Source organism: Prionailurus bengalensis, chromosome E2, assembly GCF_016509475.1.
Source record: "Prionailurus bengalensis isolate Pbe53 chromosome E2, Fcat_Pben_1.1_paternal_pri, whole genome shotgun sequence".
In the NCBI taxonomy this organism is placed as follows: domain Eukaryota; kingdom Metazoa; phylum Chordata; class Mammalia; order Carnivora; family Felidae; genus Prionailurus; species Prionailurus bengalensis.
Genome location: NC_057352.1, coordinates 25,458,677 through 25,471,743, shown reverse-complemented (window position 1 = coordinate 25,471,743; position 13,067 = coordinate 25,458,677). Strand labels below are relative to the sequence as shown.

General features: G+C 37.9%; 1 protein-coding gene and 1 pseudogene across 1 annotated transcript in view; both read left to right on the top strand.

Annotated features, from left to right (window-relative positions):
* The window catches only part of LOC122495092, a 53,264-nt gene extending 42,435 nt beyond the window's left edge, over positions 1 to 10,829 (top strand). Inside the window, exon 3 of the mRNA XM_043600800.1 lies at positions 5,925 to 10,829. Coding sequence (XP_043456735.1) covers positions 5,925 to 6,307 — 383 coding nt within the window. The 3' untranslated portion in view covers positions 6,308 to 10,829. The remainder of the gene's footprint in view (positions 1 to 5,924) is intronic.
* Positions 1,825 to 3,264, top strand: LOC122495094 (annotated as a pseudogene).
* Positions 10,830 to 13,067: the final 2,238 nt, after the last annotated feature.

Sequence of the window (13,067 nt, the reverse complement as noted above, 5' to 3'; positions counted from 1 at the left end):
GTGCCCAAGTGTTCCAGTTTCTCTGTATCTTTGCTAACACTTGTTATTTTCTCTTCTGTCCTTTTGGGTGTGAGTTGATACCTCATTGTGGTTTTGATTTGCATTTCCCTAATGATTAATGATGTTGGCCATCTTTTCAAATCCTTGTTGGCCTTGTATATATTTTTGTTTGAGAAACATTTATTCTAGTGCTCTTTGCTCATTTTAAAATCAGGCTATTTGTGGGGCACCTCGATGGCTCAGTTGGTTAAGCATCTGACTTTGGCTCAGGTCACGGTCTTGTGGTTCGTGGGTTTGAATCCCGTGTTGAATCAGCTGTGCTGATGGCTCAGAGCCTGGAGCCTGCTTCAGATTCTGTGTCTCCCTCTCTTTGCTCCTCCTCCCCTGCTTGTGCTCTGACTCTCTCTGTGTCTCAAAAAAATAAACATTAAAAACAATTTTTTTTTAATCAGGCTATTTGTACTTTGTTCTTGAGTTGTAGGAGTTCTTTATATATTCTGGATATTTACCCCTTGTCAGATTCATGATTTGCAAATATTCTATTCTGTGGGTTGCCTTTTCACTGTTAACTGTGTCTTTTGCCCAGAAGTTTTAAATTTTGATGCAGTCCAGTTTACCTGTTTTTACTTTTGTTGTCATATCCATTAAACTGTTGTCAAATCCAGTGCCATGAAGATTTTCCTCAATGTTCTCTTAAAGACTTTTGTAATTTTAGTTTTTACATTTAGGTCTTTGATCCATTTTTGAATTAATTTTTGTATAAGGTCTGGGTTAGGGTCCAACTTCATTCTTTTGCATGTGGATATACAGTTTTCCCAGTACTATTTGTTGAAAAACCATCCTTTCCCACTAAATGGTCTTGACACCCTTGTCGAAAATCAGTTGACCATATGTGTGAGGGTTTCTTTCTAGTCCATTGTTCTTTATGTTTGTTCTTATGCCCATATTGTTTTAATTATTGTGGCTTTGTAGTTAGTTTCAAAGTTGGGAAGTGTGGGTTCTCCAACTTTATTCCTTTACAAGATTATTTTGGTTATTCAGGGCCCCTTGTGATTCTATATAAAAATAAGGATCTGCTTTTCCATTTCTGCCAAAAAGGCTGTTGGACTTTTGATGGGGATTATAGTGAATTTGTAGATTGCTTGGGTAATACTGACATCTTAATGATGTTAAGTCTTCCTATCTATGAGTATGATTGTCTTTTCATTTATTTAGATCTTGCTTGATTTCTTTCAGCAGTGTGTTCAGCATAAAATCTTAAGTCCTTGGTTAGATTCATTCCTAAGTATTTTATTAGAATTGCTTTTTTAGTTTTCTCTTGAAGTTATTCATCCCTGGTGTATAAAAACAGAGTTGATTTTTATTCTTGTATCTGACAACTTTGCTGAAGTTTGGAAAGTTTTTGGAAGCTTTTTTTGGAAATGATCTACTTTTTTTCATGGAACAATGAATGATCCACTTTTAGCATTTCCCAAATGGCTACCCAGTTGTCCCTGCACTATTATTAAAAGAGCCATTATTATCTACCATTAACATAAGTTAATTCCTCTATAGTTGGTATGTAGGCTTGCTAACTGTGACTTAAAATCCAGAAGCATTAAAAGAAAAGGTTGATAAATTTCACTGTTAAATTCTTGCATAACAAAAAAAAAAAAATCCCGTAAATAAAAGTTTTTCAAAGAGAAACTGGGGGAAAATATTCATAATATATACCCATAAAAAGGACAATACTTTTTATATTTAAATAGCTTTTAAAGTTTGAGGGACAAAAGCTTTTCAGGTTGCAGTGCCAGGCAGTGAGGAGCTCTTGCCCCACTGGTAGCTATGTAGTCCAAGGGCCCTCTACAGTCCATGCAGGTCCTTGGACACAGGAAGGTGGCCAGTGCACATCCTGGTACATTGCAAACAGGGCAATGGCCTTATCCAGGTGAATGGACAGTCCCTGGAGATGATCCATCAGTGCACACTACAGTACAAGCTACTTGAACCTGTTGTGCTTCTGGGCAAGGAATGATTTCCTGGGGTGGATGTCTGAGTCTGCATGAACAGTGGTAGTTACGTGGTCCAGGTTTGCACAGTTCACCAGTACCAGCTCCAAAGCCCTGGTGTACTTATTACTAGAAATATGTAGATGAGGCTTCCAAGAAGGAGCTCACAGACATCCCTATCCAGTATGACTGCACCCTGCTGGTGGTAGTGGATCCCCATCGCGGCAAATCCAAAAAGTTTGGAGGCTCTGGTACCCATACTTCCTACCAGAAATCCTATTGATAAGCCCATTGTGAAGATCAGAGTTCACCTTGGTAATAAACAGTGGTTGTGAGATTTAAGGTTTTGAAATAAAACAAAAAATTTGAGTTTGGGACAGAGTTCCAAAAACCGGTTGTAAAAATGTGAATCAGACATGAAGAGACAACTCAAAAAAGTAAGACATAGTAATGGCCTAAAGTATATGAAAAAAGTTCAAATTCACTCATAATTAGAGAAATGCAAATTAAAATAATACCTATCAATGACAAAAATTTTAAAATATGACCATATACTTCGTTGGTGAAACTGTGAAGATATGGATACTCCTATACATTGCTGTTGAGAATGTGAATTGTTACAATCCTTTGGAAGGGAAATTTGGTAATACCTAAAAATATGTATTTGTTAATTTTTTGACCATTTCTGGGATTTTACCATGAAGATACACCTCCAACAATATAAAAATGCATACATACAAGATATTCACTGCATCAAAGTAGTGTAATGTAATTGCAAAATGTTGGAAACAGTCTAAATGCCCATACATAGCAAAGTGATTAAACTATGGTATGTCCATGCAGTGGAATAATGGAGCTGTAAAAAAAGAATGAGAATGATCTATATCAATTGATACGGAGTGTTGCCAGGATAATATGCTGTTAAGTGACAAAAGCAAAGTGCAGGAGTATCCATAGTATACTATTCTTTTGTGTAAGAAAGAAGGAGATAATAAGACAGTACATACACATCTGCTCATTTGTATAGAATCCGTACTGGGAGGATAAACTGAAACTAAAGTGATTGGTAACCTATAGGGGGTAGGTGGGAAAGGGGTGCAAAAAAGTGGGGTGATGGGAACTAGGTATCAGGAATGAGGAAGGAGTGACATTAAAGGGGATGGAGGAAGAAAAGAGCTTTATTCCAAGTTTTTTTCGAAAATAACATCTTCACTGGATACTGTAATGTTAAAAAGAACTGCACATTAATGCTGTAATCTAGTCAGTAAATGTATTTCTCACAGGGGCATAGATCAGCAATTCTGAAACTGCCTTATGTGTGTACTCAAACTGAACAAATAGGTAAATGTTTTAAATAACAAGAACTGATAAATAAAGAAAAGAGAAGGCTAAAATAAACTCTGTTGGTTTGGGTTTGGTTTGGTATCTGAGATATCAATATATGTGTGGGTTGTTATGCATGTTTCCTACCAATGTCCACTGAGAGTGACCAAAAGGTATGACACCCCAATAGTAATGAATAAACCTAGGATCCAGTTTTTTATTTCTAAGTAAATATTTTATTTCCTCAAATAAAAGGAACCAGGGCTCCTTGGAGAAGTTGTTGATTCTAGGACTGAGAGAAAATACTAAAGGTGCCTGGGACACCTTGATGTGTGCCAGGTAATAACAAAATGCTTTTAAAAAGGCAGGGGGATATTGTTGAAAAAACATGGGAGTCAACCGGAAAGACTAATGGCCGAAGCTGGAGCAATTTGAGCAAAAGAAATAATGAAATCACTGGATTATAATTCATAGAGTAATGTAAATATCCATGAGTCCATACTGATACAGATTTAAAAAATGGGGAAAATGAACAATTCTCGCTTATAGTAAAATTCCAATTAAAACTGTGGAAAGATGTAAGATATGAGGAAAATAGAAAAGAAATATTAGCTAAACACAGTAATAATTATTGTAGACAAGATCCACCAATTGATTGTAAAATTAGTGAGTGAAAATTTGAGAAGTAAAATTCATATAGATTCAAAGAATGTCCCCCAAAGTATATCTTCATTAATCACAAAGGGAAAGATAGTAAATTTATCAGAATGAAACCTGCTAAAATTTATCTTAATAAATCGCTTAATAAATGATCAAGGTGAACATCACAATAATAAAACATATTGATATCATGAAACCATGATATGATGCACTGGGAAGGATTCATCATTTCTGTGTACTCTTGCCAAAATGTATAACCTTAGTCCAGTCATCAGCCAAACCCAAATGAGATATATTTGACAGAGTAAACCAATCAGTAGTCTTTAAGAGTCATGATCATGAAAAATAAGGGAAGACTGTAGCATTGTCAGAGATTGGAAGAAACAAGATATGACAACTAAATATAATGTGGGAGGTTTTTCTTTCACAATGGCCTGTTCTTGCTGAATGAAATCTATTTCTTTGTTTTCTCTTTGAACTTTAAAGGCATGTTTCAAAATGTCATATTCTAACATCTTAAAATGTCTGTTTTAGATTGTTCCATTATTTGTATATAGTTCTGAGATGAAGAGTATGAATTCTATTCATGTGTCCCTTCCCCACTGTGCTCTTTTAATGTTTCCCACTTTTTTGCATTTGGGAAATTCTCTATTGCTTTTGGATTTAGCTCTGTATTAAAACAAGTTTTGTTTTTTGGTTATATCTCAAATAGTATGTCTGAAGTGGGATGTTATGCTTCTTGCATTTATTAAATCTACTATATTGATGGAAAACCTTTCTCCCCTATTCCTGTTCCATTTATGAACAATAGGGTAATTGCTTTCAGTGTATTAGGGACTAAAATACAGTTACCCACTTTCCTAATATTTATCATATAGTTAAATATATGGGGTGCTTTTTTGTTTTTTGGTAACTATTTTATGGTTGAGGTCAGAATTTTTTTCTGCTTTTTTAATAGATTATTGACTTATTTGAAATAGTTTAGAACTTAAGTGAGGGTAGAAAGGAATAGAAACCTTTTCCCTTTCCACTTTGCCATCTTGGAAGTATAGGGGAGGAAAAAGGCAGAAAAGTTAGTGTTGGAGGAATATGTACTTACAAAGGGCTGGAATTAAAGCTGCTGAAAAGGAAAACTTCCCCCTTCTTACCGCAAGATATTCCCAGATTTGAATTCTGCTGAACCTCTCTCTCTCTCTCTCTCTCTAACCCTTTGGTAGGTTTAGGTCACATGTATGTTATGGTTATAGTTTTAAAAAGTACACTGGGCAGTGGACCCTAGTGCCATTTAAATACATGACTGCCAGGGGGAAATGTGAACTTAGGCAAACAGTTCTTTCATATACCTAAAATACTATTTATATTCATTTACGCCAAAATTAAGTATGAAGCCAAAGAAAGTGAAGCAGAGAGGCGAAAGAAGAAAAATTCCGTAGTAAATAAGGATTTAGAATGTGTAAAGAATGTGTGAAGTAGCATTCAGATCATGTGAAACAGGGAAGAGGAACACCTAAAAATACTTCTGTCAGAAAACATAAGAAACAGGTATTTATCAGCCCATTATGGGAGATTTTTTTTCTAAGCATTAAACTTATCTGAAATCTTAATTTGATAGTAGAGAAAAAATTGTGTGGCATTGAGTTCCTAGATTTAAAAGCACAACTTCTATTTTAGTTCAAAATCATTTCTTTTATGGTAATGCGTATAAAATTACTGGAAATTTTATTCCTACTGTAAAGTCATCTGCCTGATATAAACTGATGGCAGCAGAACACAGTGATAAAAAACGTGTGTTCTCCAGATGAAATTTCTGATATTTGACTAGTTGAAACTTGGCCATGATTGGTAAAGTTGATATCAGGTCTGTTTTCAGGTGTGTTGTTTAGTATTCGTAATGATATTATGGTCTTCAGTTTTCTTTGATGGCTGAGTTTTTATTGTTTATTTCTTCCACAGAAGTGGACTGTACCATATCTTTGAAAGATTTGCGAATACTGTTTTTATATGAATTTAAACTAGGACATAGTGCAGCCACAGCAAGTAGAAACATCAATTCTGTCTTTGGAGAAGGCTCTGTTAGTGAAAGGACTATCCGGTGGTGGTTTGAAAAATTTCGTTCTGGGGATCTGAGTCTGAAAAATGAGCCTCGAGGGAGACCCAAATCTGTTTTAAATGAAGATCAATTGAGAGCCATGGTGGAAGCTAACCCCAAAATGGCAATTCGAGGCCTTGCAGCAGACTTAGGAGTTTCTGCTACAACAATTTCTCGACATCTGGCTGCAATAGGAAAGGTGAAAAAGTTGGACAAATGGGTAGGTACCACACCAACTGATGGATGATCATATATGGAGATGATTAGAGATGTGCTCATACCTTAGGATTTGAAAGAGCAGAGACCTATTCTGGAGAGGATCATAAGCTTTGACAAAAAATGAAAGTGGTCTGGACAATGGTTGGATGTTGATGAAGTTCCCAAACGTGTTAAAACTATCGCTGCAACCAAAATGAAGGTTCTAGTAATGATGGTGGTCTGCAAAGAGAGTATTTATTACTTTTAGCCCAGGCAAAACTAACAGTAGCATCTTATTGTCAAGAAGTTGAAATTATGTATAAAAATGGATTTAAAAGCACTCTGCATTGGTCAACAGACATGGACCTATACTTTTCCATGACAACATTTGACCACTGAAATTGCGGACCACCATAGGGAATAACTGAATTGGGCCAAGAACTTTTGTCATATCCATCACACTCACCTGACCTTTTTTCAACAGATTACCACCTTTTTCATCATTTGGAAGTCTAAGAAACAGAACATTCTCCAAAAGAGAACAGTAATTGAAGGATTTGAATAAATGTTAACAATGCTGAATTTTATTAATATGTAATTTAGTATTTGGAAAAATTTATCATTTTGGGAAAGCAGTTATTGCTAGCAGCACATATTTTGGTTGAATGAAACTTTTCTTTTTCTGAAAAATATAACATTTTCATTTTTATATAAAGGCAGTTTCATATGGTTCAACCTAATATCTTCCCAGACCCTGGCAGAACATGAAGACTGAAAGGTACCTAATGTACTGGAAAACTACAAGCTACCCCTGAGTTTTGGGCTTCTTCATTGGAGGAATGTAGAACAACCCAGAGTGTATATATGTTTGAAAGATGCTTAGGAGTCAGCCATGCAAATATCTGGGTATAAAGAAGGTTTTAGAGAGATGAGCAGCCTCAACAGAAGCTTTCAGGCTCTGAGAAAATATTTTTTGAATAAAGAAATGAAAGCATGTTTCTAACACCGAAAGCCATGCACACAATAGACATGGCACAGTGGTGCTTTTGAGTGGTAGTACTTACTGTCACACAGAGCCAATCCCTTTCATATGTTTTCCATTCTTACTCTTTATTTTTAAAAAAGTGTAAGTGGCCTGTCAGAGACCATAATTAATGGGCTCTTTATGATTTTATAGCTAGATTGCAGTTACTCCTTGTGGCTTCCAAGGATTAAGTTGGCATAAAGATAACTGACGGTCCTCTTCCTGCCTTTCTCCCTCCTGACAACTTGCTGTGTCTATCCTATGAAGGAGAGTTAGGGAATCCTAAAAGCTAAGAGGTGAGAGAAGGACATCCTGGAATGGATCTTACTTGAAGAGACAGAAAGAGGGAAGAAGGGAGACAATTGGAGGGAAAGATGGAATGGAAATTACCTAAAGTAGAATTGACTGTGAGCTAAAAGATTAAAGACCATGGGATGCATTACTATAAATTAAAAATAAAGATGTCCCTTTCTTTGGGTAACAGTCCTGCGCTATGACAGAGGCTTTGTGAGCAGAGTGCCTTTCAGTTCTAATTTACTCCCCTGGCTGGATGCCCTGGTCTGGAGTCACCTGCTTATTTTACTGCCCCATTCTTGGATTGTCAAGGAATCTATTTAGTGTTTTTGTGGACTCTTGCTTACTCTCAAGAGAGAATGAAGCCTGAGATTTAGCTCAGACTGATAAGGTAACCAGGCTAAAACCAGAAGTATGGGAAGGACTTTATATGAAAGGCAGCAAGTACAAGGGTGAGGTCAAATGGTCACAGAGGGTTGCCCAATGTGAAGGAAAGTGGTGTTGTATAGTTACTTAGTCTGAGCAGTAGTTGCTTTATGGCCATTCATCCTTTCCTCAATTCTCAGACCCCTTGTCAGACTTCAGAGTTGGATCCTAGACTTTTGTCTAAAACAGTTGGTGGATATCCTTGTTCAGCCCAAATGAGTGGTTTGGGGATGGGTAGGCAACCCAAAAAGAAGCAGTGAAATATGATGACACATGGAAAGGAGCAGTTATAGAATGTTCAGTTATCCTAGCAATCGTCCTTACCACCTCCAAGAAGGGGTGTAGACTTGAGAGGCAGAAATGGGTCCTGGATTGAGTTGTGCCTTTACTACTATTAATATATTTTGGTTATGTGAGATGGCAAGTACCCTTTTTGCTTAAACCGTTTTGGAGAGCTGGGCTATTTTGGCAGAAGAAAGATTCCTGACTGATACTCTCCCCTGAGCCTTACTAAATTGTAAAATGAAGTTCATGATACCACCTTGCAGGGATTGGGGATCAAGAGGGACAATGTAAAGCACAGGCATGGAGTAGATGCCCAATAAGTAGTATTTAATACTATGAAAAGTAAAAGCAGAAGAAACAAAGTAAGGTGTGTGGGATACCTCTGGAGGCCCCTCTGTGTCCACAGTAGCCAGTTGGGGTGAGTTCAGTGCTCACTGAGGCCGGTGCCTGGCTTGGACTGTCCAGAGGTACCCAGCTGTAGAAGAGGGATGACTTCTTCAGTCACTTTGAGCCTGTGGCTTTTCTGTAGTAAGTAGCAACTAGAACTTTTTTTTTTAAGATTATTTTGAGAGAGATGTGTGAGATCACAAGTGGGGGAAAGGCAGAGAGAGAGGGAGAGAGAGAATCCCAAGCAGCTAACAGTGCAGAATCCAACACAAGGCTCCATCTCACAAACTGTACGATCATGACCTGAGCCAAAATCAAGAGTTGAACACTCAACTGACTGAGCCACCTAGGTGCCCTGGAACTACAGCTTTAAATTTATAACTGGAAGCTATATTAGATTTTCAAGAAAAATGAGAAATTTTATACACATAAAGTCCTGCCAAGCATCCCATCTTATTCTCCTTTCCTAGGGGGAAAAAAAAAAGCTTTAAGAGGTTCCTTGGTAGAAACTTTGGTTTGAGTGTCAAAGGAGTGAGATGGAAGCTGCTACATCTCACCTCCCTGCCATTCCCTGGCTTGGGTCCTTATTACAAAAGGGAATATGAAGTGGCTTTGAGTCACTTACGTGACTCTTGATCTTGGGGTCGTGAGTTAGAGCCCTGTGTTGGGGGTAGAGTTTACTTAAAACAAAAAAACAAAGTGGCTCTGAATAGCCATTTTGGTTTATTGAGTACATAGTAACCGTTATTAAAGAAGCTCCTGCCTGGTCTGATTGCTTATTGTGAGACTAGAGCACCTACAGTTACTTTAATAGCATGCATAAAAGGTCTTGGGTAAAGTTAGAGATAGGATCAAAAGCCAGTGGAAAGTAGACTCTTCCAGGACCTGCCAGTAGGTTGGACTCTCTCTTCTTTCTGTTGGTGCTTTGGCCACAGAACCTCCTTTCACTTCCTTTTATCTCAGCTAATTTGTCCGTGCTGCTACTGTTCTTCACCTTATTAACTCTACCTGTCATGCACATTTCTCCCAGGATGTCTTACCTGTTTACCCCACCCCACTACAGGTCAGGTCCCCTTGTCAATGGACTTAGAGCCCCAGTATGGTTCCTTCGTAACTGCTGTGATCACAGTAGTTACATGTTTATTGGTGTGATAGTATATGTTTGTCATCTTCTCTGTTGGATTATAAGATTCACCACAGCAGGGACTTTTTTCCTCACAAGATTATACCTCCATCAAGAGCACAAGGTCCAGCACATGGTAGGTACCTAGTAAATGTTTATTAAATGAATAAGTATTAGGGCCAGTGTCATTCATTCACGTTATGGAAAATCCTTGTTTTGGTATCAGTGTAAGGAAGGAATATGTGGATAAGACATAATTGAAAACCTAATGAACAGTGGCTTAAATACGTAGGTTTTGTTTCCTGTAACTTATGAACATTTTCAAACATAAAAACAAAATACCTGAATTATACAGTGAACACCTGTATGCCAGCCACCTAAATTGACATTACTTTACTTTATGATTATACTTTATCACTTTACCTACCCACGTAGCTATCCTTTTTTTTTTATGCCTTTCAATGTAAAGTTGCAGGCATTAGCACATTTCACCCTTAATACTTTAGCATACATATCATTACCTAGAATTCAATATTTGTTTAAAGTTCTTGTTCTCATAAATTTAAATTTGATAAAATGCCCAAATCTTAATTGTACTATTCAGTATGTTTTGACAAATGCAAACACTTGTGTAATACAAATCCCTGTCGAAGATACAAGCTATTACTATCAGCCCAGAAAGTTCTCTCATACCCCTTTTCATTTTATCCCCACTCTTACAAGACCCCAAGAGGCAAAACAACTGCTCTGATTTTTTTCTACCATGGAATAGTTTTTCCTGTTCTAGAATTACACATAAATAGAATTGTACAGGATGTGCTCTTTTGTGTAAGGCTTCGTTTACTAAGCATAATGTTTTTGAAATTAACCCATTTTGTGTGTATCAATGTTTCATTCCTTTGAAAAGCTGATTAGTATTCCATGAAACAAATATAACAATTTGTCTATTTACCTGTTTGATGAACATTTGTGGGGTTTTTTTCACAGTTTGAGCCTATTTTGAATAAAGCTGTTATGAATATTCTTGCACAAGTCTTTTTGTGGACGTATCTTTTGTATCTTTTGGATAAATATCTAAGATTGGAAATACTGGGTCATAGGCGTATGTATATATCTAGATTTCCTAGACCTTTTCCCAAAGTGATTACACTATTTCATACCCCCCATTCTCACTAACATTTGATGTCACTCTTTTTATCTATTCTGGTGGCTGTGGAGCTGTATCTTATTTTGAGCTACTTTCCCCCTTTCACATTATAAGGAAAATAGGGAGGCAGGCTATGACTGGAGTAGGCACTTAACAGTGCTATTGGGGACCCACGCACTTTGTTCATCCTTAGTGGACTTTGATTATAGTTCTATGCATGGCTTCTGAGGTAGTCAGCCCATTGAGTGTGGGCTGGGTTTTGTGACTAGCTTAGTGACTAATACAGCAGAAGCTGTAGAATACAGCAGAAGCAGAATACAGCAGAAGCAATGAGATGCCATTTCTGAGATTAAGTTATAAAAAGAGTGTGGCTTCTGTCATGAGCATTCTCTCATACTTTTTGGGATTACTCATTCTAGGGAAAGCCAAATTGCTATATTGTGAGGCAGCTCACAATTGCCATGTTGTGAAGAGATGATGTGATAGGGGACAGTCTGCCAACAATCAAAAGAGTGAGCGTAGAAATAGATCTCCTTTTGGTTGAGCATTCAGATGGGATTGCAGAACCACACCTGGATTCCTAACCCAGAGAAACCGAGGTAATGTTTGTTGTTCTGAGCCACCAAGTTTTGGGGTACTTTGTTATGTAACAATAGGTAACTAATATGACACCTCATTGTCTCATCCTAAGATGGCTTTTTGTACCTTCAGGGTCTCTTGTTCATGCCCCAGACAGTAAGAAAAAGTATGAAGGGCAAAGGACAAAGAGTTTTTTTTAACATGAATCTGTTCATTTAAAAAAAAATTTTAACCTTTATTTATTTTTGCAAGAAAAAGACAGAGCAGAAGCAGGAGAGGGGCAGAGAGAGGGAGACAGAATCAGAAGCAGGCTCCAAGCTCTGAGCCGTCAGCACAGAGCCTGACGCGGGGCTGGAACCCACAAGTGGTGAGATCATGACCTGAGCCAAAGTTGGACGCTCAGCCGACCGAGCCACCCAGGCGCCCCGAATCTGTTCATTTTTATCAGGAACTCAGAACCTTTCCAGCAAATCCCACTCAGAAGACTTTGGTTTATATCTTTTTGGCCAGATAACGCCACTCAGCAGACTGGTTTATATCTTATTGACCAGATAACTCCACATGACCACTTTAGCTAGAAGGCATCTAGAGAGAAGCAGGGACCTAGATGGAGTTTGTGTCAGCCAACTGTCAGTGTCTGCCACATTAACCATTTTGGAAACCCCATAGAGTTAAAGACATTAAAAGACCTCTTCATTAACACCTACCCCAGCCAAGTGAGCTTTTGAGGAAATTTCCAGAAAAAGGAAATGAAACTTTCAAAAAACTCCTCAGGGCTTGGATTGCAGGGCCTAGGTTTCTGATTTGTGTCCCACCCCATTCTTTGAAAACTGCAGCACTATCTTCCATGGCTCCTTCTAGTCCTCCAGTCCTTTGCAATAGATACTTCAGAGCTATCCTGGAAATACCCCTGATAACTCTCTGCCACAGCAAAATGGCTTCTCAAGTTTTGCTAACATTATGGCCTTCATATTTTTTAGTCCCTCTCCTCTCCTTTAGTGACCTTTCTTTTCTCCTGTCTCAGTTCTGATAACTTAAATTTTGCTGGACCAATCATTCTCAAATTCGAATCGAATCGTGTTACTCCAACTTAAGACCCTTATTGCCCCATTGTCCTCAGGATGAATCCTGAACTTCTTCCCATGGTAGCGAAGACCCTGCATAACTGGATATAGCACACCTCCCCAGCACTTTGCCCTGCACTTGGTGTTCCCACACCAAATTGCTTACTTTCTCTGCCCCATCTGCCTGAGACCTCCACTTGACATCCTTAGGGATTCAGCTGTGGAGATGACTTTTCTAGAAAGCTTTCTAGGACTTCTAACTCCCTCAACAGTGGGGCAGGTGACCTCTTAAGTAGCTCTTAAGTAGTTGTTATAAATTCTTTTCCCTTTATGGGGGAAAAGGCCATACTAGGTTGATCTAGTAGAAAATTCAAATAATATGAATTGAATGGATATATGAATGATAGGGAATGAAAAATAAGTCTTCCTATTCCTGCTGTCCATTTCCTTTTCTCCAGTTTCTCAATACATATTCAAGTA